Below are 24,975 nucleotides of genomic sequence, written 5' to 3'. Positions count from 1 at the left end.
CTTAGGACCAGGCATGGAAAATCATTTGCATTCTCGTGCATTCATTTACATTCATTTGCCTCTAACTTTTTTCTTCAATAGCATTCCGCAAAATGATGTATAGAGCTTTTGTAGGTTTTGTTATTAGCTACAACTTTTTTTAACAAGCCAAATCCGTATCTCTTATGCATGACGAAGCAGAGCGAATAGAAGCCACTACTGTTTTTCAGTGAATGTATTTTACATTCACTGAAAAAACAGTAACAAGTTCTGCCCGCTCTAGTTCGTGATGCATAAGAGATACGGATTTAAGTTATGAACAAAACTTGTAGCTTATAACAGAACCCACAAAAGCTCTATACTTCATTTTGCGGAATGCTGTTGATGAAAAAAGTTAGAAGCAAATAAATGTATGAAATGAATGCAAATGATTTTCCATGCCTGCTTAGGACCTAATGCAATGTTCAGATTGATATGGTTGTTTAAATGAAACCGGGAAAAATATGTTGGTCACCCGCGAAAAACTTAAAAAAAAACGGGAATTTAATTTAAAAAATCTAGTGGCCACCCTGTGGAACGGACATTCCAAGTTCTGAGTAAAATCCCAAGGGAATTCTAAGTAGCATTGAAAGGAAACTTCTGACATAATTCTGATGAGGATTCCAAGGTAATTCTAAACAGAATTCAGATGAATTTGTAAGGAGAACTACAAGCAGAGCGTAAAATTATTGAATGTATGGGCTGAGTGTGAAAGCACTGCACTATTCAATCTATTGCTCTGTGCAGACCGTTTGTACCAAAACGGTGAAGGACGAGGCTATGAAAGAGCCAACAAAACATTCAGTCACTCACGAACAGGCGACTCACACCGCTTGTCTTCGCTCGACGCTCACACAGCATGTAATTGAGGCATTTCTCCATAGAAAATGTACGCTCAATCATTCAAAACAAGTATTGAGTACCATCACGGAAAAATAAACGTGCTGACTGAGTGCTCGTCTTTCAGTGACTCGTTTACCTCTCAATCATTCAGACTCTCATATGAAAATGACTCATTGAACCTGACTGTTTTGCGCACTGACTACAAGGTTCTTCTCCGTATAATGCCAAGAGAAAAAGGGTAGTCCAGAGGGAATCCTGAAACGAATTCAATGAAAATTTTGAGGTTAATTCCAAAGGAATTCTAAGAAAAGTTTCAGTTTGAATTGCTTTTCAAACGAATACTTCGGAGAGTAGCAAGGCTTTTCCTGTTAATCATTTTTAGAGAACTCCCAGAAGCAGTAGCGTCAACTTAACCTCAATCTACCTGTGCACCAACTCTCAAAACATAAACAATTATCAAAATATTGCTTGCAATGGATAGATATCGAGTTAACTAGAAGATTAAGTGTATTTGTCAACCGATTCGAGTATGAATATGGCATTAAATCTGTTTTTGAAAGTTGGTGCACAGGTAAAAAGTAAGGTTACGCGACGCCACTGCCCAGAAGAGTTCCTAGGGAATTCTGTAGACCATATTAAGGAATTTACGGGACAACTGAGGAATTTACTTTTCAGGAGAATAATTTCAGATTTCAAGAGAATTCTTTGGGGAAATACAGAAAACCTTATTGGGAGTTTTAAAAGAATTGCAGACTGATCCAAAGAGCCTTCTATAGAGAATTTGCAGAAATTTCTTAAAGATTTCCTTAGGATAATTTCAAAACGTCTTAAAAAATTAGTTGATGTGCTGCAGTCATTCGTGATTTACCAGAGGATGATATTCGAACTCGCAAAACTCTAACGTGAAAGATTTTTCAGCAAGGTTGCAATACTCATTTCAGCTAAAATAATGTTTTTCGGAATAATACAACCAAAAGATGGTATGATGACATGTTTTACTTGTAACTTACAAGAAGAGGTTACAAAGTATGCGTTTGAAACACAAAACCTGTAAGTTTTACTTTCTATGAGTCACAATCAGCGATTTGCTGATCGCTGAGTGAGTGGGTGAGTGAGTGTGTGAAAAATCGCTGATTTTGACTCTCATGAAGTGAAATAAACAGGTTTAATATTTCAAACACATTCTTTGCAACCTCTTCTTGTATCTTACCTATTCAAAATATGATCATAGCATCTAATTTTTTCATAATTAAAAAAAACATTGTTTTAGCTGAAATGAGTATTTGCAACCTTGTTTTTCAGAATTCCCTAAATAATTTTATCATGCTCTCCAGTATTTGCTAGAAAGTTTCTCCATGAACGATTTGGAATTATGTGCAGGACACTTGGAATTTCCTCCATAATACTCTGGAAATTCATTCTACATTTACCTTCGTATTCTTCATAGTTCTCGTGTGAGTTTGCTTCAATTTCTCCATAGCTGTTCTTAAAATTCCCTTGAAATTTTCCTCATAAATCTCTCTTGGTGATTTAGAAAGTATTCGGTCAAAATTTACGATTTGTGACTAAACATGCTTTCACAGAAGGAATTAAATAAACGAGTGTTTACCTTATCACCATAGTAATGTACTCGTGCATTTTTTGTGCATCTAAATCTGCTCATAAAGACGATAATGAATAAAAACTGAAAATTTTCATGCATTTCCAAATGGTTTCCTATCATTCCCATACATTCGAAAGTGACTGGCCCTCTGGATGTGGATGATGTCAAAAACAACAAAACATGATTAATTAGAGTCGGATCCTTGAGATAAATGCAAAAATGACAACTGTAAAAAAATCGAATACTTCATCATTTCTCAATAGTGATGGAGTAAAACGACATGCACTAAACAAAGGACACGGGATATAACTACAATAGATCAAATTACTAGTCGCAGTGGTGTTAGATCCCGAACAAAATGCAGCGTGGTTCAATCCAATTTAGCCGTCGAAAAGCCTACAAAAGAAATTGCTTTTGGATAGATTCAATGCGTTATTCATGTATGGAAGTGTAAAGGGTGTCCCACATCAAATTGCATCACGAAAAAAACGCTATAGAAATTACCCATTAGAAAAAATTGCGTCACCCGAAGGATTTCTTGAAAGTTGGGAAAGTTGGGAAAAATGGCGTCACCCAAATAGCAACGCCGCGAATTGATGTTGCGCAAGCACCTGGAAAATCCTCAAATCTCTCATCGGGACATCGGAAAACAACACGGAATCGTGCAGTTAACGGTGAGTCGTGTGATTAAAAGTTGCTACGAAACTCTGGGCATCCAAAAGTTGAATCTGTCAGTCTTTCGTTTCGCTCCAAATCGTGACGAACGGCAAAATACGGTGGGAAAGTCACGGACCCGGAAACTGTCCGTGATGCTGATGCTGACGAAGCCTCATTGTCTCGTCATGGATGATGAGACTTATGTCAAGGCGGACTTCCGGCAGCTTCCGGGCACAAGTTTGATGTTCCGGAGGAAGTAAGGAAGCAGAAACTTTCAAAGTTTGCCAAGAAATACATGATTTGGCAAGCGATCTGCTCATGTGGCAAACGGAGTGCGCCGTTCGTGACTACCGGGACTGGAAACGGGGAGATCTACCTCAAGGAGTGTCTACAGAAGCATTTGCTTCCTCTGTTGAAGCAACACGAGGGCCCTACGATCTTCTGGCCGGATCTAGCTTCGTGTCACTATTCAAATGTTGTCCTGGAGTGGTATGAAGCCAAGAAAATGAACGCACCGGAACTGAGGCCCATCCAAAAATACTGGGCTATTATGAAGCAGGCACTACGAAAGCATCCCAAGGAGGTCAAATCTGAGGAAGACATGATGAAAAAGTGGGTTTCCGTACAGAAGAACCTGCAGCCAGATGTTGTACAGAACCTTATGAGTGGAGTTAAGCGTAAGGTGCGAGCCTACGGTTATGGTATTGAAGTTGAATGAAATAAATGTGCCAAAAGCTTACTAATGGGTTATATTTTAATGTCTGAATGTTTGAAAAGGATCGGTCATCTAGGTAATTTTCTACAGCGTTTTTTTCCGTGATGCAATTTGATGTGGGACACCCTCTATGGGCTCCATACTATGTGGCAGTATTACAGAATAGGTCTTACATATGAAGTGTACAGTCATTTAATAGTGTATGGGTCCTGAAAGTGTAAGTGATCCTCTTAATGAAGCCCAGCATGCTATTTGATTTGCTTATGAAAGTGTTATAATGTTCTACAAATGTAAGTTTGGTGTCCAGTATTACGCCTAGGTCGCTTACAATTTTGCATTTGTCTACTATTTCGTTTCCTAAATGTATGTTTATGCAAGGGGTTCCAATTGTTCTACTAAATGTTATTGCGTTATTTTTTTTTACATTGAGTTGGAGTAGACTTTTGCTACACCAGATTTATTTCATTCTGGAATATCTCTGCGTTCGAGACATTTCTTGTTTCTATGAACAGCTTTATGTCGACTGCATACTCAAGTTCTTTAATGTTCTTAAGTATGAAGGAAATGTCGTTTTTCGTTTACGTAGGAAACAAAAAGAAGTGGGTCCAATTGAGATTCCTGGATGACCCCAAAGGTGGCTACAATTGGTTCTGAAAATTTATTTTGAATGCGTATGAATGGCACTCCAATCAAAGTTCAGAACAGGAAAAGCATGATCCGAATAAAATGATTTTAAATGCTACGGATTCATAGAAATTAATTTTAAATAGATAAAAGTAGAAAAAAGGAACAATCTCACCGAATCAGTCCAAGTGAATCCTTTGCAAGCAGCTCTGTCACGTTTGGTGTAGCAGTTCCGATCATAGACCCGCTTTACGGGGATCAATTCTCTGGTCGAATGTAGTCGATTGCTGCAAGTGTAAGTGGCAACTTGCATCTCCTTGACGCGAACACGAAGAACGATGGGACGTCTAATGGAGGTTCTTCCTCACATTCGAAACCGCTTGTCAACGGCAAACCGCAAGGACGTATAACCAGTATGCGTTTGGGGACGGGATGCAGCACTCGTAAGTTATTTAATCAGTTTGTCATGTTGACCGGATCAGCAACTGAAAATATATATGAAAACAAATTCCGAAGAAAAAACGAACTTCATGTTTGTTCGAACCAACAGCCTACTCCTATCGACATTCACCCTGTATTGTCCATTATCCATGGCATTCAGTGTAAAAGAAACAAACTCCAGAAGATTAGAAGCTGTGGAGCGGCCCTTGAAGAAGCACTTGTTATTTGGTTTTTTACTTGTTGATAAATTTTGTCGTTTATGGTAGATTCAAAAAGTTTTGGAATGCAAGAATTAATGGCAATTCCACGGTAATTTCGGATGTCAGATTCCATGCCAGATTTGAAAATAGGCACAAAAAAGAGGCTTTCCAAATTTCACGAAATATTATATTTTTCAGAGACATGCTAAAAAGGCGTTCTAAAGGAATCTAATTCTAAAGGAGACAACTGTTTAAATATATGCAGCGAAGTGTCTTGTTGACAAAATACAGTGAATTTAACGTTTAAACTTGGGTTGCCGAAAACAGTCAACACCCTATTCCTTTAAACTTTGAAAATTAAAGTTATAAATGTTAACTATAAAAAAGAGGACCACCCTAGGACCATCTACGCCATAAGGAAGATCTTTTCTTGTAGAAAAACTCTTCCCAAGATGTCAAATCTCTAGAGTGCATAGTTTTCGTGATCTCGATTTTTGTCGTGAAATTTTGATGAGCAGACTGTAATCCGATGCTAGAATTCGATCGAAGAAGAACTCCTTTGCCCCTCGTTAGGATTTCTAGCGGACTCACAACAGCCTGTTATGTGCTTCGTAAGTTTTATCGATATTAATTTTGAATTTATTAAATCCTTTGCAGATTAAGAGGCTTCGAATAGATGACTATTAATTCCATCGTAAGGAAAGTACATGATTTCTGGTAAAACAACGTAGCAGATTCCAATAAACAGCAGAAAGTCATGACGAATACGGATGAGCCTTAACAAAACCATGGTCTGAAAATCATCAAACAAAACACTGGTGGTACGCTTCACCATCTAGTCATCGAACTGTGCCAATTCGAAACAGTTTTCAAACGAAAAAAAAAAAACCTTCCGAATGCAAAAAAAGCAAATCGATCGACGCCCGGTCAGCAAAAACCGACCTGCACCAGCGCAAAATTGCATTCTCCCAGAAACGTCAGCTTTTAAGGTGCCTTCATCACGACTTGCAGTCTGCCCTTTCCTGTGTACTGGCACAATGCATTATCCACTTTGAAGTACAACCAGTCTGCCGTGCGTTGTGTGTGTGTGTGTGTGTGGTTACCAATACCATCGCCTTCCGTAATAAGGCGGATCGAGATCGCCAATAGGCAGCAGTGAATATGTGCGCATATACTAGTCGATAGCATTGATACTCTAATCGACGACGCGTCACCGACTGACAGCAGCCCCGCTTCAAGGTAGCTCAAATTTATCATAAGCTCTCTCCGTAGTTTAGTTAGTACGAACTGAAATTGGCTGGAACCGAACCATGTGCTCCACTCGATCGGACCGCGCGCGCGTGCACCTTCCCCGAAGTCGGAGCTATTTTTCAGGGAATTCACAGAACCAAGGGAAGAAGAGCACCGAAAAAGTTGAACATGTAGCCTTGCGCTGGCTAACTTTTTCTACCGTCTGCTGATTTTGTGCCTCGTTCAAGTGTGTAGCTCTCTCATCGGCAACATTTGCGAAAATATTTAACCATACACACAGCTGCTGTCGGGCGGACGGAAGGATGAACGATTCGGATCGCATGGAAAGAGGTACTTGCACTGGCAGAAATGTGCTGATTCTGCAGCCTGGAAACCGTACAGAACTGGACGGCCGGAATTCGATCGGTCTTGCTGACTCCGAAGCGTTCTTTCTAGCTCTGTTGCCACGGGGAATTTGTTGTTTTGCATGTGCAATATGATTGATTAGTCACAAGCGGATTTCTGGAGAGGCTCACTATCAGTCTGCGGGGAAACACTCGAGATGATTTAGCACATTGCCAGTACGATTCCTATAATTACCCGGTCGAACTTAAATGATTTAGCCGCATCAATTGGTTGGCTTCCTCTCTTTTGCTCGATGATGATGATGATGATGTTCACGCTGCAAATTCGATATCCGTTTTGCAATTCTTCCACCCCACCTCCACAGTGCAGCTGCGGCAGTTTTCCTATTTTTCGCCTTATTCTCCAATTCACCGGCTGATAATTACATTTTCACATAAAACTGCTCACTCCCTCGAACGCAAACCTCGGTCCGAAATAGGTGCGATTGAACGAATGCGATAGCATTAACTCAAACTAACACTCATCAATGGCCCCGATGGTGCCGGTCAGGTCTGTGGTCTGATGACGGCAAAAATAGCACTAGAAAACGAAGACATGATGAGCAAAAAAAAACGGCCAAGGAGGAAATATTTTATTAAATTTTGTCAGATTCTTATATCGATAGCCGGGGAGTTTGAATTCGTTGAATTCTCCTAAATTAGCCAGAGAACTTCACCTATACAGGCGCAGTTAAGCTCAGCAGACCCATAGGTAGATGATGATGATTGTTCAATTCCTCGCACAATCGCCATGTCGTCGTCGTTGATGTCGGTGGTGCGTGTTCTGAGGGAAAACGATCAAAATACTCACCTCCTACGTCACTGACTGACGAAATACCGGCATGCGGTCTTCGGTTCCTTCAACCAAAGCAACGGATGATGGTCTAGTTTAAAGGAGGAAGTCTAAATTTAAACGCATTCGCAAACATGAGAAAACAAGCAGCACACCCATTATCGTTGTAGTTTGTTCGGAAAATGTGATTATAGGCTGAAATCAAGTCTCTAAATTGAGCTGGTTGGGGATCTATCGGTCTCGGAGGGGTACACAGGGGCACATCCGGGCAATGTGAGGTATTTCAAACTTTCATGGTTGACGTCCAGGTTGCTTCTAGTTTTACAATGATTCAATGATTGCCATGAAACTCCTTCTTTCTAAGAACAACATATGAAGTTCGCAAATTTATTTATGACTATATTTTTCACGGAAATCGTATGATAAGCATGTGTAAAATATTTTCAGTTTAAATTTAATAATGTCATATTATGTTAGATTATGTTGTTTGAAACTCCTACTAAATGTGCTATGAAGTCCTGCTGGATGACCTGCAAAGCTTCGTGAACATTATCTTACTTACCTTACCAATCAGGCTAAGGCCTTGTTGTCCTCTGCTGTCCGAAGAAGTCGTCTCCACTCTACTCGATCCATGGCCACACGTCACCAGCTTCGTAGTCTGCGAAGGGGTCCATAGGTCGTCTTCTACTTGGTCAATCCACCTTGCCCGCTGCGCACCTCTTCTTCTTGTTCATGTTGGGTCGTCGTCCGGCATTCTTACGACGTGCCCAGCCCACCGTAGTCGCTCAAATTTTGCAGTGTGGACGCCGGATGGTTCTCCCAGCAGCTGATGCAATTCGTGGCTCATTTGCCTCCTCCATGTTCCGTCATCCATCTGCACTCCACCGTAGATGGTACGCAACACCTTCCGTTCGAATGGGTTGGTCCTCTACGAGCATGGTCCAGGTCTCGTGGCCGTAGAGGACCACCGGTCTAATCAGCGTCTTGTAGGGAGCTGTCCATAAACTACGTAGACAGTTTAGGGGGGGGGGGAGTTGACAATTATCCACGGCCCATACAAATTTTAAAATTTTTGTATGGACAATTGTCTACGCAGGGGGAGGGGGGGGGGTCAATAATCCCAAAAAAATTGTCTACGTAGTTTATGAACAGCCCCTAGACAGTCAACTTCGTGCGGCGGCGAATTTTTTTCGACCGGAGCGTCCTCCGGCGTTCAAAGTAGGCACGATTCCCTGTCATAACGCGTCTTTGAATTTCTCTGCTGGTATCATTTTCGGCGATCACCAGTGAGCCCAAATACACGAACTCATCGACCACTTCGATTTCGTCACTGTCAATCTGAACTCGGGGTGGGAGGCTAACATTGTCTTCCCTAGAACCACTTCCTTTCATGTATTTTGTCTTCGATGCGTTGATGGCAAGTCCAATCCGCCTAGCTTCAGCCTTCAGTCTGATGTACGTTTCCGCCATCGTCTCAAAGCTCCGTGCCACGATGTCGATGTCGTCGGCGAAGCCAAGAAGCTAGATGGACTTCCTGAAGATCGTGCCACTCGTGTCTATCCCTGCTCTTCTGATCACACCTTCTAACGCGATGTTGAACAGCAGACACGAAAGTCCATCACCCCATCGTCGCCTTGACCAATCGCGTCAGTTTATCCGGAAATCCGTACTCGTGCATAAGCTGCCATAGCTGATCTCGATCGATTGTGTCGTATGCGGATTTGAAATCGATGAACAAATTATGTGTGAGCACGTTGTATTCGCGGCATTTCTGCAGAACCTGCCGAATCACTCCTCCGATAATATCTCCTCCTCCCAAAGCTAAGCAATTACTCAGTGCAGCGCTCTAGCCAGAGGTTCACCACCGTATTTTAATAGCTCACTTGGTAGTTGATCTACATCAGTTGCTTTGTTGTTCTTCAGCCGACCGATCTCCTCCTCAACTTCTTCAAGATCAGGGGCCGGTAGCCTGTCGTATTCTGCGCGTGCTCCAAGGTCTGTTACCGTGCCACCTTCGTTTCCTGCTGCATCACCGTTGAGGTGCTCGTCATAGTACTGCTTCCACCTCTCAATCACGTCACACTCGTTCGTGAGAAGGTAACCGTCCAAGTCCTTACACATATCGGCTTGCGGCACGTAGCCTTTGCCCGAACTATTTAGCTGCTCGTAGAACTTCCGTGTGTCGTTTACGCGGTACAGCTTTGCCATCGCCTCGCGATCTCGGTCTTCCTGCTGACGTTCGGTGTTGCAGCATTCTTGCCCGTGCTGCATTCTTCTCCTCTACTAACAGTTTGCATTCGCCGTCAAACCAGTCATTTCTTCGGTCCGGGATTGCAGTACCTAGTGCCGCTGCAGCAGTACTACCTATGGCGGAACGGATGTCCCTCCAGCCATCTTCAAGAGAAGCTGCTGCGCGTAGTCCTGGGCAACTCCGGCGTCCTGTAGTTGCTCAATGTTTGGTCGCCGGCGTTCGACTTCGAGTTTTGAGCGCATGCATACTGCAACTAGGTAGTGGTCCGAATCTACACACTAATCGAGTCAGTACGGTTTTACCGAGTTTTTGAATTGCGGAACTGTTCGGTAAAAGTTTAAAAATCTGTGGAAAATTTATTAATGAGAATATTTGTTCTGAACTTGTACATACTTAGTTCTGTTAACCCCATTTAATGATAGAAAATAAAATTGGTCGATTTCATTGATTCCTTACGGATAACGGTCATTTGAATGTTTACCGACTTTTTCAGCAATTCAAAAACCCAGTAAAAAAATACTGACTCCTGTAAAAAAATCTTAGTGTGTATGTTCGCACTGCGGTACGTGCGGACGTTGATAATGTCGGAGAAGAATTTTCCGTCGATTAGATTTTCTATATGTTGGTCAGGTGATCTCCAGGTGGCTTTGTGGATATCCTTGCGGAGGAAAAAGGTACTTCGGACTACCATACCCCGAGAGGCTCCAAAGTTCACGCATCGTTGGCCGTTGTCGTTCGATACGGCATGCAGGCTGTTTGGCCCGATTGCCGGTCTATACATTGCCTCCCGTCCTACCTGTGCGTTCATGTCGCCGATGACGATTTTGACGTCCCGTTGCGAACAGCCGTCGTACACCTGCTCCAGCTGAGCATAGAACGCTTCTTTCTCGTCGTCGGGTCTCCCTTCGTGTGGGCAGTGCACGTTGATGATGCTGTAGTTGAAGAAACGACCCATAATCCTCAACTTGCACATCCTCGCGTTGATCGGCTGCCAACCAATCACGCGTTGGCGCATCTTACGCAGCACTACAAAGCCGGCTCGTTGGTGGTGCCACAGCTCTGGTAGAAAGTAGCCGCTCTATGCCCGCTTTTCCATACCTTTTGTCCCGTCCAGCAAAGTTCCTGCAGTGCTACGAATTCGAAGTTGCGTGGTTGAAGTTCGTCATAGATTAACCTATCGCAGCCCGGGAAGTCGAGCGATTTGCAGTTCCAGTTGTCCGAGTTTCCAATCGTAGTCCTTATTCCGTCGCGTAGGTCTGTGCCGATTGTTCCGATCCGTATTTCTTTCTTCAGTATTTGCAACTTTGTTTTTTTCAGGGCGGCTTGTTGGGCCTGCCCCAACCCCCTGTCTCGCCGGGGGACCATCGTGCACAGCTGTGTTTAGAGTCCCACGCTGGCACTAGGACAGTGGCTCCTAACATGGAGAACAGACGCCATTTTGAGCCGCACCTTCATGGTGAACAGACGCTCGGGTTTGGTGAAGCATTTCCTCTATCACCGTACTATGGTTACCGCGCCAGTGTTCGCGTCGCACCTCTTCACTTTGCTATTGCCGGACTGGCAACAGTGCCCAGGCTACGCCACCCACAGCTGTGTCCATGTATCAGCTGGTAGTCTTTTGTTATCATATGACTCGGGGAGGCGTGAAGTAGGAACTTGTGAGGACCAGAGCTAGGTATTCCGCTCCTTCCAGGTTATCAACTCACGATTTTGTAGCCCTATCGTGAACATTACCACTCCCTGCCTCAGTTCACCAGTATCACTTTAAAACTGATCCTGGTGCTCCTGGGAATAATTATGGTGGGTCAAGTTTGTACGGCGGATGACAAACCCCTGCTCCCCGCAATTCTTTGGATTTGTATTGAGGTCCCAAACAACTATCACATTTGAACGAATTTCGTTACAATCTGGATTTCCGGGAGATTTTTGAATGTTGTATGGGAACATGTATGGAATACGGATAGAAACTATCATAAAATCATAAGAATATCCCTGACGTAGGGGTAAGTGGGGCAGTTTGGCTACCTTAAGAAAATCATCACTAATCATACAAAATTCAGTGGGAAATTCGAAAGATGTTTTACCAAATGGATACTTTCAAGCCCTATTTACATCATGAATACAAATTGAATATTAAAAGTAAACTTCTGAATCTTATGAAAGAAGATTTAAAATATGTTCGTTTTGTAACCGGAACTAAACCGTTGGGGTAAAATGAGCACCCTGTCGGGGTGCTATGAGCGACCTTGTAAACAACGGGTAAGAATATTCTGCTCTCTTGAGGCTTTATGAAGGGTCAACAATGAACAGTTTTAGCATAACAAGATTTAATAGAAGCAATTATTTACTGTAGAATAAATTAAATTTAAGCAGTACTGTAATAGACTCTATTAGGGCTATATTTTTTTCAGTCTTGTGGATGACTGATTCTATACCAAAGCAGCTGCTTCAAAACTTGATTTCATATAATACAATCATATTTATGAAAGGAATAATGCAATTGAAGAATCAAAGTTGAAATATCATTGGTGCTCATATTGCCCCGAATGGACTTAAGCAATATTTTGTTAAGAAAATCTTCAATGTTTATTAAAAAGTAGAAACACATCGTGTCATATAAGAAACCAATGAACATTTATAAAGCTGCTGAAGTAATATCAACGATAAGTTATAAGATATCTACTGATAGACCTTATTTTCTGATTCAGAAATCTTATATCAGTTTTGACATTTTGAGCTAGTCTAACATTTTTCTAATATTTGCTCTAGAGAAAAGTATTTTGTTAGACTTAAATTAAATAGATAGTTGAAGTAGGCTTCAAGCATTAAGCCTGCAACAGATTGTTTGTAAAATATGTCCAATAAGTTAATTTTTAAGCCCACTCATTGCCCCACTTTCCCCTACGCATACATTTTTGTTCCGGTTATTTTTCTTTGTCTTTAAAACATTTTTTGAAAATAAATTAGAATTCTGTAACATCTAGAAATCTAGATCAGATTTTTTTTTAAATTTTCAGTGATATTAATTTGTTTTCTTATGATTTGATCTGAGAAAAATCGAGACTTTGAAATTGTTTTAGATCTCGTACTTACACACTTAGAAATTATCGCCGACTTCGGTTATTTTTACCGAAATCTGAACAGCTGAACTGTTCGGTATAATTATGCAATTCAATTCAATTGCTTTTCAGCTACTTTTAAACTAAATCTCCACAAGATTTGATCATTTAAACGAGGTTGAACATGTTTTGATATTATTTTCAAATCGAATAGCTTTTAAAATGAAGGTCAAAGTTTTACCGAATGTTCAGCTGTTCTGATTTCGGTAAAATTTACCGACCTCGAAAACAAAACCTAAGTGTGTACACTTCTATTTTTTAGCCAAAAAGCCTCCCTGAGCTAGTTCGTCTCTTCCTCGTGCATAATGTTCCTACATTGTTTTCAAGATCAATATGAACAACTGTCTATACAGGGGGGAGGGTGTGGGAGTTTCTTAAATTTCCTAAACACGTTATACGTAGTTCATGGACACAATCAAGGTGTCACCAAGGTGAAGTTGAAAATCGGATTTTTGAGAAAAAAAAAATAATTTAGAAGTTCTTTAGCAAAGTTAGTAACACATTTTACTTTCCATTTTCAATAACAACCGTTACAAAAGACCATTCAATTTCAGAAGCCTCTTATACATAATTCAATCTAGTAAAGGTTCTAACAGTTGGTTTCTTTTATTTTTCAGATAATCCCATATTTTACAATCGACTACGAAAATAGTAAGAAGAAGAAGAAGAAACTGTGGTGTTACACATGTAAACGTGAGGAACGTCGTCGTGACCCATGCGAAATCATGCGAAAGGTGAAGAAAATAGATCGCCATGGCTTACCGGTCCTTGCCACCGGTGGCCAGCTTGCTGCAAGTGATGAAGCTTTGATCCGGATCGGAGTCTAGATCGGTATCGTTAACTGTGAAGAAAGTCGCTAGTTAAGAAGTTAACAAGAGAGTGACGGCGTGTATTACGTGCGAAACGTGACACTGTCTGTTGCAAATTGATAGGAAGAAAAATTAATCAAGAAGTGATCTTCTTGTTGGTGAAGTTTCAAACGCTCTCAGAAAGCGATATAAATTGAAAATCGAAGAAAAATGGATCCGTTCTACGCGGCATCGTCGTCACCGTCCTCGTCGAGAACGAGCACTGGCGGTGGTGGTGCTGGTGGTGGTGGTCGAAGACCATCATCCTCCGGTGATCATAGCAGTTCCAGTACCAGCAGCAGCACCAGTGGCGTTATCACCCTGGATCGGCTCAAGGAGAAGGGCAAGAAGTTGGCATCGGCTCACGTGCAGCGAGAATTGGCAGTCACGGGGCATTCGGAATCCCTGGAACTGTTGTTGGATGAGTTTCTATCGCCGATACGACCAATTGCCGACTCGGACAATATCGAGTGGTGCAAGTGGCTTATTGCCGGTGGCCGAACGCCCGGCGAGTTTGCCTCCATAGGTGAGTTTCAATCATTCGATATGAATATGCAGCACTGTTTGGTGTCGTCTGTTGTGGATTGTTTGAATTTCAAAAGAGGATTGGGTGGGTGAGATCGAACACACGCGGTTGAGGGTCAATATTCCAAGTGACCCGCAATGTCAAAAGTTGGATAACCCGTGATCGCGACGATCTCAATTAAAATAGGCGATCCAATTCGTCGATTCAGGCTCCAAGAGAGCAAAAATAGGTCTTCTTTAATGAAAGGGAGCACTCCGACAAAAGTTCATTGGCGTTTTCGATCGTTGACTGCGCTGCACCTTTTTAGCTCGACCGCCGGAGTCAGATGGAAGGTGTTGGTGAAATCATTAAAGCCTCCTAATAACAATAATAATAGCAACGCGAAAGAGTTCGATAAGCGAATAGACGAGTCAGGCAAAAGGCAAAAATGTACACAACAGCATAAATCGGCGCTAATGGTGGAAACGAAGTGTGGAGGAAAATAGATAGAGCACCGATAGACGAAGTAAAGAAGCAAAACATTACAACAACCTCAGCAGCAGCAACAACAACAACAACGACGGCCGCAAGCTGGCAACCAGGTACAACCATCCAGCCAGTCCACGTTCCGTCTGTTGAACCCTCCCGGTGGAGGTGAGTGATCCGAACGTTGCACGCTCTGCTACGTTTTCCATCAGCAAACCTCATCTAGCAGCAGCACCCGGTCGGGCTCAAAGTCAGCGGCCTTCCCCTCTTCATGTTCCCACATACGTAGATTGGCAGTAGAAAGAGATGTTACTCTCTCAAGTCACTCATCGTCATCACGGGCGGCCGGACGAAATCGTCGTCGCGTTGGATTGTGGAAGTTGTTGTCGCCGTTGTCGTTTTGTTGGCTATAATGGGTACCGGTTTTGCCTCTCGTCGTCGTCGTTATCTGCTGCTGCAGGTACAAGGTAGCGTGATAAAAGCCGGACAAGTTGTCCAACGTCCTCGACATTGGAACGGCGGCAGCGGGACCGTTAGGGGTCAATGCGATCGGAATATCCGGGACGTGAGAATCGGTTGTGGAATGGAGGAAACTTTGATGTGATGGTTGACTTTGGCAATGTGTAACAGTTGTTTTGAAGCTGATAAGTTGATGCGACCTTGAGCTCCTATTATCCTAAATTAAAAATTGAAATATTTACAGCATCAATATTTAAACTTCTTTTGCTGATTTGTATACATGATAAGTGAAATCTGAAATGAATGACCGGTTATACAGATTCTGAAATGTGGTCATCGTCATGATTTAATAAAATGCATGCAGAATTCTAAGATTTAGGTCGACTTTAACCAATACATTGAACTACAATCATGAACATCGCATAAAAGAAGAGTTTAGTGAAGGCATATGTGCTTTTTCGTAGCTTCATGTCTACGGGTTTGAAAGATCGTAACCGTTTGCCAAAACGTGCCTTGCTGCATAGCAAACCCTTTTATTCAACATCCCAGTGATTTCTCGTGGAAGTGCAGAATAATTCTCGGCTTCCATAGAAGCAAATATAATATCAACACAAAGTTCTTAATTGTTAAGTTAACTTAATCAAAAATGTGTGTTCAGAGGAATTGTTCACATAAGTATCGTCCACAACCCTACAATATCAAAAATGTATCATGGCCTAATATGAAAAAATAAAATAAAAACCTAATTTTTACCCCTAAAGAGATAGAAGGATACTTTCTTGGACAACGTTGTAGAACTAATTAAAAATATGAAACTTTGTTGAAAATACAAACTTTCTATGTCCAATAGTTTTGAAGATATGGACCGTGTTCAATGGTAACGCCTTAAAATTTAGTTTTTAATTATTAACGTTTTATGTAATAATTTTTCAAGCTAATAATGTTCTAGCTTCAAAATACTAGCAATAGAATTCATTAAACTTACTCAGCTCATTTACAAAGTTTGTCTCTTAGGAAAAAATCAAAAGATACACTGCATATTTTGAAGTAAGCTCTCTGACTAGTTTCATATAATTTGGAAAAGGAGTGCTGTCCTCACATAGCTTCGAGTATAACATATTCTAAGGAAGGAATTATTGACGATTTTTTGTTTCAGATACAGAAGATACTTAAGTGTGTAAAACCTCCAGAGATTAATACATCATAGCACAGCTTCTGGATCTGCCGGGCTGAGACTTAAAGAATTTGAAACGTTCAAAACTATATTAATTTTTTAAGCTCTTCTAAGAGTTTCAGATGTATCGTACCTTGAGATGCTGAAGTTTTGATTGTTCTGAAAGTAGCTATGGTGTTCCAGACGTTCCTAGAATTGCTGTAGATTTTTGAGGAGGCTGAAGATCTAGAACTGTCATGAATTTAAGCACAAACTAGTCCTTCAGTACATCCTGAAAATCTGTAAAACTGTCCAATGAAACTTATTCCAAAGGGATTTCGGCGTTGGTCGCTAGTTAATTCGGCCGGTGAGGAGTCTTCCAGACTGTTGTGTCGTGAGAGCTGTTCATTTTGTTGGTTTGCGTTGGTGGACTTCGGTTTCGCGACAAAATGGCCTTTTAAGGTTTGTTTACAAAATGGAGTTGAGGCCTTTTCAATTGTTGGTTTTGATTTATCCTGTGGATGCACAGGGGCGATGTTGCCCACGAATTGAACCAAACCGTTTTTGGTGCTTCATACAGGATGAGTACAATTAGAGGTTATTAAACTTGATCAAGTCGAACAGCGTTGCTAGGCCACAATCTACCGATAGTTGTCTTGCTACAGTGCGTGGTAGTTCCATATCATCATCACCAATGAAACTTACTCCAAAGTTCCAAAGTTTGTCATATAGCTGTATACCAGTAGTGCAGATTGATTTGGATTTGTGACCTGAATATGAACTCTAGAAGCCAGTGGATGACAGTTTCATATTTATTCTGTTATCCCAACTACAAGAGTTAAACATACTATATAGTACGGCTCAGTCTTACTAATTGACTGACCTCCTACACGGATGTTTAGTGGAACGCCATTTGGTCGAAAATTATTAAACTTAATGGATGATTAGGTTTAATTTTTGAAAGTTTAAGTTTGAACTAGAACATTGGAAAATTTAAGACTAAAACAAAACCATAGAGCCTAGAAAAGTTTTCAAGATTTCGACATTAGAGGTTAGGTTATCTTTATTAGCGAGACTTTCAGTCAGAATATTTCGACATTAGAAAAAAAAAAAACAATTAAAAAAAAACTACGGAGGTTCGAAAAACATCAGTTTTTATTTTTGGAAAATTTAGGATGTTCCTTGGTTTGATTGATGTCAAGATTTAACTGACTTTTTTTAATCACAAGCATACGAAAAATCCGCGATATATATATTTTTTTTTAGTTTTGCCTAATCATAAGAAAACATTCAGATTTCAACATTCTGGATTTCTGGAGGATTCCGAAATTGAAATTGACAGCTTGAATACTAAAAAAATGGGTCTGGGAAATCGAAAAAATCGAGGATATCTTGATTTTGGGTGAATATTATTCAGAGTGGTCACTGCACCTGGAATCGAAAAAAAACCGGTATGTTGATTTAAAACCCAATCTAATTTTTTGTTAACTTTACACGATACCAAAAGTATTGTTGTGTCCATATTTTCATAATTCTCCTACCTTTAAAGTTCACCCCAGGTTTCCCAAACTATTGTCCCAAAATTATCTTTACATTCACAACAGATTTCTTAAAATACCCTTGAGAAAATATTTTTTTTTAATTAATTTATTTGATAAGGCTCAATCGAACTAACTTTACAGAGCCGAGGATTATTGTTCACTTTATAAAACATCTTAAAACTATAGTCAAAAGGTTCAACATAATAAATAAATCTTTCAAATCCGAAAACTAGAAGCTACGAAAGAGTACTTAGGCCTTCATCAAGTTTCACTTTCGCTCGACGTTCAATGTTTCGATTTGCTTTTTACACATTGTTCAGGCAATCATAACAAGCTATGACCGACGTGACGATTGTTTAAGCCCTGGTTAAACAAGCTATTCAAATGAAATTACGTTCTCGAATTTCACTTGGTATGTAATGAACAACAGAAACAGTGGCGTTTCCTTAACCTCAATCTACCTGTGCACCAACTTTCAAAATATAAACAATTTTCAAAATATTGCTTGCAATGGATAGATACCGAGTAAACTAGAAGATTAAGTGTACTTTTCAACCGATTCGAGTATGAATATGGCATTAAATCTGGTTCTGAAAGTTGGTGCACAGGTAAAAAGTGAGGTTACGGGACGCCATTGAACAGAAATACGCGATAATTCATATTACGGCGATTACGACGGCGAATACGACGACGACAACAACGAATTTGTAACTTATCATTTGTCTAGGATATAACACCTTTGCCCGGCACCTCCACTTGAGCTTCATGTCTACTATCTGTCACTGTTTGCAAAAATATCTAATAGCAATTACCTTTGTTGTAATACTTCCTTCAACAAAAACAAACTTTCTTGCATTGCCATGGTCATCTGGGAGGAGGAGGTTCGCGTCTAGTGGTTTCCCCAGGAACCGTTCACGGCCACCAGCTACCGCCCGTCCAGTCTTGGGCGTACCCAGCGAGGCATCCTTCAGCTTACTCACAACAATTTGTTAACTGCAGCGGGGTTGTCTCTGCTTATACTCTTTAGTATGACGCGCTTGACATAGATGGCCCACAGCAACTTACGAAGAGCTACTGATTCCGATCAATAGCGGTGCGGCCAATAGTGACATTTTGAAAAATGATAAATTCTTAAATTTAACATATGCGTTGAAATATAGCTGATCGATTGGTGATAAAATTATTGAAATTAGTCTAGGGACAGCTGAGTTATTAACGTTCAAAATCTTTCATAATTTTGTTACATGTTCCATTTTTGGTTTCCACAAAGTGTACCCCCATATAGACGTAGTCCTACGTCAAAATTTTCTAAGGGTTTTGAGCGAGTGTATAGCATAAATTTCAGGGGTATGAAGTGTTGCTAAAGTTCTGGTGAACTAGGGATTTTCCAAATTTTTGAAGGCTCGAGAAGTTTTGTGACTTTCCGAAAGTTGACGAGGCTCCTAAAATTCTGAGTATATCCATTATGAAATACAGTGTAGCACGATTTTGTGACATGGATAAATTTTAGTTTAAACCTTTGAAGAAGAGTGATTTTCAGATTTAGAGGGAGCTGAGAGGATCACTTATGGATGAACTCTACAGTTCTTTTGAGATAATTCCTTCTATGTTTGCCAGTTTCTTATTGACATAAAATTCAGGATATGGAGTCACAAACCGGTATTGAGACAATGTTGAATTATTCTGATCAATTTTACCAGTAATTTCAAATCTGCCATGGAATATGATTCTGATTTGTGGCTATCGAATTAATCTAGATTAACATACTACAAACGTATGTTTCGTGATACTACCTTACTCTTAAAATACCAAAAAACTCGCATGATTCCCGGAACGCAATCAATCAAACGTAAAAATCTGGTTATCAATCAACTCTGCAATCGAATTTCCGACTGTTTTACGTGCGTGTACGTATGGCTTCTCTGACTTTATTTGCCAGAACGCAAAATCGAATCGTGCCGATAATACGCAAAATATGCTAAAATGACGAGCCCACTCCACTGTCAACCAGCAGGAGGATCGCTGCCGCTGCCACCTGATATCTATAAACAGTCGACCATCGTCCGTCAACCACTATTACAAACATTTAGCCCGAGCCCGACACGTCGACGAAGAAAATCGTGCCAGCTCTCGGCAGCAGAGTGAGAGATGTTGTTGACGACCAACCAACGGCCCTGGCCGAGTCTTGAGGTGTAAATAAACGCAAGAGTTCAATGGTCGTAACTCCGTGGGGCGACACTGTGGGAAGTTAGGATGCGATTTTCCGGAAATTATTTGTTTGCGTTGTGAGACCGATAGCGAAGCCTACTATATGCTACAAAATTAGTTTCAATTACGAAGTGATTGAGACCGAGTAATTCCCAGCTATTTTTTTTCCACAGTGCCAACGCGCGTGAAGCACTTCCTCGCGGACTCCGTCCGGAGAGACAGAGGCGAAGTTAAAAAAAAATAAATATAAAAACTAGTTCCAGCAGTCGCGCATACCACCGGATCGGTCGGTCGGTACCGCGAGAGCGCTGTTGTTGAACGATCCAAAGGCTTGGGCTTACTTGAACTGTGCTTCTTCCCCATACACAAAGACAGACAGGTAGATACTTGTTTTCCTCGAAGCTTCTGTTTGTGATTGTAGGTTGGGGTTACTTGTTATTTCAGTGTTTTTTTTTTGCAGCCTTCACCTAGGAAAACCGCGTGTCCGGGAATACTTGCTTTACTGTGTATGGGTATTGGATTCGGTGCTGTGGATCGAGAACGCGCTGTCATGTAGTGACGTCATTCACAGCTGCTTTGCCAATTTATGTTGTTCTGCAGGCTTCCAAGTGGTTGGTTCTTTTTCTCTTCTGTAGGGTCGTCCGCTGCTGTTTGTTCTGGTATTTATTGCTGCTGGACGGATGGCCTATAAGGATTATTTTGTGTTTGCCATCCAGAAAGTATGTCAGCTGGTGTACTAAGGTTTTGTAGTTTTGTGTAATCGATTTCTGATGGGAAGTAGATACTGTTACAGGTAAGCACTTTATTGTTTTTATCAATGGATTTCACGAAATTAAATTGTCTATTGAGGTCAGATTTTTCGAAAAAAAAAAAGTTCCTATATTTTGTATACGCGAAAAGTAGGGTATACGTCCCTAACCTCGGTCTAATATGCAGCCATAGATTACGTTTTTAATCATAACTCATCAATTAATTTACCTGCAAACGATATTCTACTGCTAAATGGTATGCTTAGATATGCTTATCATGTCGTTTGCTATCAGGAACCGCAAAAAGTTGAAAAACTTACTTTTTTTAAGACAAAAACTCACCAGGGAAATGTATGTAATATCGGTCTATTGTCCCCAAATTGGGTCTATTTATGGATGCAACTTCGTCCTATCCTGTTTGATTCTCAAAAAAAACGCTCTTGGTAACGTTTTCTTATGTATTTTTTTTTATCACTATCACTGTTAACTTAATACTCTTCATTCCTCAAAACATTTCTTAGAGAAAATTTTACGAAAACTACATTAAATCACTCAAGTTAAAAATTAAAAATTAAAAATTTCGCTTATCGTCTTTCGACCGCAGAATATCTAAATCAAAACATTGTGATGTTCATTATACAGATTTGGCAGAAAAAATCTCCCTTCCTGTTCGTTCCTTATCATCCAAATGCAAACCACATTGTTGACGTTACTCTTATTGCTATATGCTGTCAAATGAATTTCATGGGCCAAAGTTAGGAACATAGAAAAGAAATGTGTCCCTAAAGTTGGGTCCATGATTTACTTGTGAAAACGTTGTTAAACAATTAAAATAAACATAAAATATTCAAACAGTAACTGTGAGTTTTACGTCTAGTGTGTATTATCAGGTAATTCCATTCAATAAATGCCATAATCAGGCCATTTGATGATCGTCAGTGCAACCTTCCCATCTTAACCTTAGAAGTCATGGCGGCTAAAAACTCCGAACAGAGTGATATTCTCAACCAGTTTTATTACTTACGAGAGCTGAAAATGTATTGAAATGTTGTGATATAAATTGATTTGTGTGTGGTACACATTTATCAATCATCAGTGATCAATATTTTCCTTATTTTTTGTGTAATATTCCTTAATTAATTATTTATTTGCGTGATAGGCCGAATGAAAGGACTAGACCCACATTACATACCGTAACCCTATGTGACGATTAATTTAGATTGCGAGTCATTTTAAGGATATTTTTACTGTCCAAATAACTAGATATTTGTGTGTGTATGTCCATAGTAAAGCCAATGGCTTCCCGAAGGCATATTCAGGGCTGATAGCGGGTCACTTTTTAGTGACTTTGTCACTTTTTTGAAGGTGGTCACTAAAAAGTCCCTATTTTCGACAAAAAGTCACTAAAGTCATTTTTTCGCCATTCCCGCTTGAATTTCAATGTAAAATTCGTTAAAAAAAATTGTTACAGTTCTACAGCATGGTTAGTTTTTAGTTGGAAGTTCATTAAACTAACGAACGAAAAAGTACGCAGAAGAAACCAAGACGATACATCATCAAAACACACTTTTATTTGCGATTTCGCAACCTTTGAGGAGTAGAGTTTCAACTGCAAAATTAAATAATCAGGGAAATCGGGATAACCGAAAAATACCGGAAATTCGTTGTCACTGGGATAAACTTGTGAACTTCGATGCCGAATAAAAAAAAAATGTGCTTCTTCCTATCTTTAAAAAATCTCAAGACCCTTGGAATGGACTAGATTTTCAGGATACAGTTACTTTGAAAAACTATTAAAAGAACTTTTTTCCAAAGCAGTTTTGAACAGATTTTATAATAGATTCAAGAAATATGTAATACCAAGGTACTTCGGACAAAAAAGTGTTTTGGGATGAACTATACGAGGGTTATGACTAGAGGTCCTCAATTGTGTGAGATCAGTGTTTTTTTTTAAAGTAGCCATGTGAACAATTTCTTGATTACAACTTGAACTAGGAACTACTTGAAAAGCACTTCCAGATAATTTTAAGAAGAACTTTATGTGAATTTTCAGCAGAACTTAGAGAAGAACTCCAAGACAATTCAGATTAAACATTTATAAGAACTCAGAGGTGAACAGCATAGGAATTTCTAATGAAGTGAATTCTTTAAAAAAGTTTATAATTCAAAGAGAATCTAAGGACGATTTTTTTTTATTTAATTAAATCTTCAACATAGTGTTGTACAGATATTTTCTAGGCTAGGTGTCGAATTCTATGTCTGTAAGTAGATTTACTAATGTTAAAATCATATACATCAAACGTTTCATTAAGCCGGCGCCGGTGGTGTAGTGGTAAGCGTGACTGATTTCTGGGTTCAATCCCAGCCGAGGTCGGTGGGATTTTTCTGAGGCATAAAAATCTCTGGTCACGTCTTCCTTCGGAAGGGAAGTAAAGCCGTTGGTCCCGGCCCATGCGTGTTGAATGGGTGCGATATTCTACGCAGGTGTGCAAGCTGCCTTCCTGCACAATCGATTGCCGTCAATGGATGGCAATCGATGTCCGTCGGTGATTGGCACTAGATTGCGGAACAAAGACCGACGTTAAATAAAAAAAAAAAAAAAAAAAAACGTTTCATTAAACACACGACAGCACAAAGTCCACGGTTCGTTGAATCAATAGTTGGTCCAATGGGTAGGTTGCCACAGAAGCGTGTAACTACGTAGAACTCTTTGAGGAGCATTGATGTAGATTTGGCTCACAAGAGAGTTGCAATCCACGTCACCGTTAAGCAATCCAAACATGAAGACTCGCTGAAGTAGTTTCCTCCTTGCTGCCAACGTGTCCAGGTTCTTCGTAAGGCGGCAAATTTACCGAATCGTTCCAGGGCAGAACACATAAAGCGTATCTTACGAAGTTTCGCTGAATGGCTTCGATTCTGTTAGCTTGAATAGCGTGAAAAGGGTGCCCACACAACAACAGCATACTCTAGAAGACTGCGGACGAGAGCACAGTATAGTGATTTCAGCACGTAGATGTCCTGGAATCCGTTTGTATTTCGTTTCAAGAAACCTAATGTGGCAAATGCTTTAGCAGTTATCATGGAGATGTGCTCATTGAATCTGACTTTAGAGTCGATGATAACACCCAAATCCTTAACTGAAGAAACGAAGAGCAAACTATACTGAGTCCTATCCTATAGTCATGTCGTAAGGGCTCGCGTGAACGGCTAAAAGATATTGCGCAGCATTTTGTGACATTAACCTGCATACCGTTCAATGTACACCAGCGCAAAAGGGAATCAATATCCTTCTGGAGTGCGCAACAGTCAAGTCTTGACTTAATTGTACGAAAGATCTTTAAGTCATCGGCGAACATAAGTTTCGAAGAACACAGTCGACTACACAGATCGTTCACGAACAGGATGGAAATTAAAGGCCCCAAATGGCTACCTTGGGGAACACCAGAGGGTATCTCGAAACTAGGCGAATTAACACCGTTAAGGGGGTATTCCCAATCTTTTGCCTTTTTTTGGCCTGTTTTTCAATTAATTTTTTTTTCAAGGAAAATGAATAGTAATGCGCCTAACTCTTTGGGATTCTTGTTTATTGAACATTAAAGTTTACAAATAAAATTTTTTCGACATAAAAAAAGACATTATTGACGTCACAAAATGGCGGCAAACAGACCCCTGTTCGCCGCAAACGCCTGGACGGGCGAAGACTTTTCTCTGGAACGGCTTCATCTGAAACAGATTTCGTGATGAAATTAATAATCTGCATAAGATTCTCTGGAGCTTCTCCCGTTGGCAGCAAAAAATCTTGCAAATTAACAAAATGGCGGCCATATGAAAAAACAGGCGATTTTTAGCCCGCTTTTTTGCAGCTTTAAGGTGCTTCAAACAATGTTAAATGTTAATATTTTTGGCTGAAAGTGGGAGAAGCTCCAAAGAATTTAATAAGGAACAAAATGCGCAAAGATTCAAGTCAATATCTCTTATAGTTTCTGAGAAAAATCTTCGCCCGATAAAAAAAAATGTGGTTTCGAGAAAAACGCGTTTAAAGTTTTGATTTTAGTTAAAACCATTTGGGGGTTCTTACCATTAGTCAGCTATGCCTGGACACCGAATTCGCTGATCGGAAAACGGCTT

General features: G+C 40.3%; 2 protein-coding genes across 3 annotated transcripts in view; one reads left to right on the top strand and one right to left on the bottom strand.

The window, feature by feature from the left end:
• Ubr3 (Ubr3 ubiquitin ligase) overlaps positions 1 to 24,975 on the top strand; it is a 119,558-nt gene that overhangs the window by 4,736 nt on the left and 89,847 nt on the right. For both annotated transcript variants that reach the window (XM_065221433.1, XM_065221432.1), the window contains exon 2: positions 13,516 to 14,272. In XM_065221433.1, coding sequence (XP_065077505.1) covers positions 13,918 to 14,272 — 355 coding nt within the window. In that variant the 5' untranslated portion in view covers positions 13,516 to 13,917. The remainder of the gene's footprint in view (positions 1 to 13,515; positions 14,273 to 24,975) is intronic.
• orion overlaps positions 1 to 24,975 on the bottom strand; it is a 460,865-nt gene that overhangs the window by 371,097 nt on the left and 64,793 nt on the right. The gene's annotated exons all lie outside the window — the stretch shown is intronic.

The sequence above is a fragment of the Ochlerotatus camptorhynchus genome, unplaced genomic scaffold, assembly GCF_037179485.1.
Source record: "Ochlerotatus camptorhynchus isolate MF236.1 unplaced genomic scaffold, CSIRO-AGI_Acam_v1.1 ptg000142l, whole genome shotgun sequence".
Classification (NCBI taxonomy): Eukaryota; Metazoa; Arthropoda; class Insecta; order Diptera; family Culicidae; genus Ochlerotatus; species Ochlerotatus camptorhynchus.
Note: the sequence above shows the minus strand (reverse complement) of the source record. Positions and strands in the feature narration are given on the sequence as shown.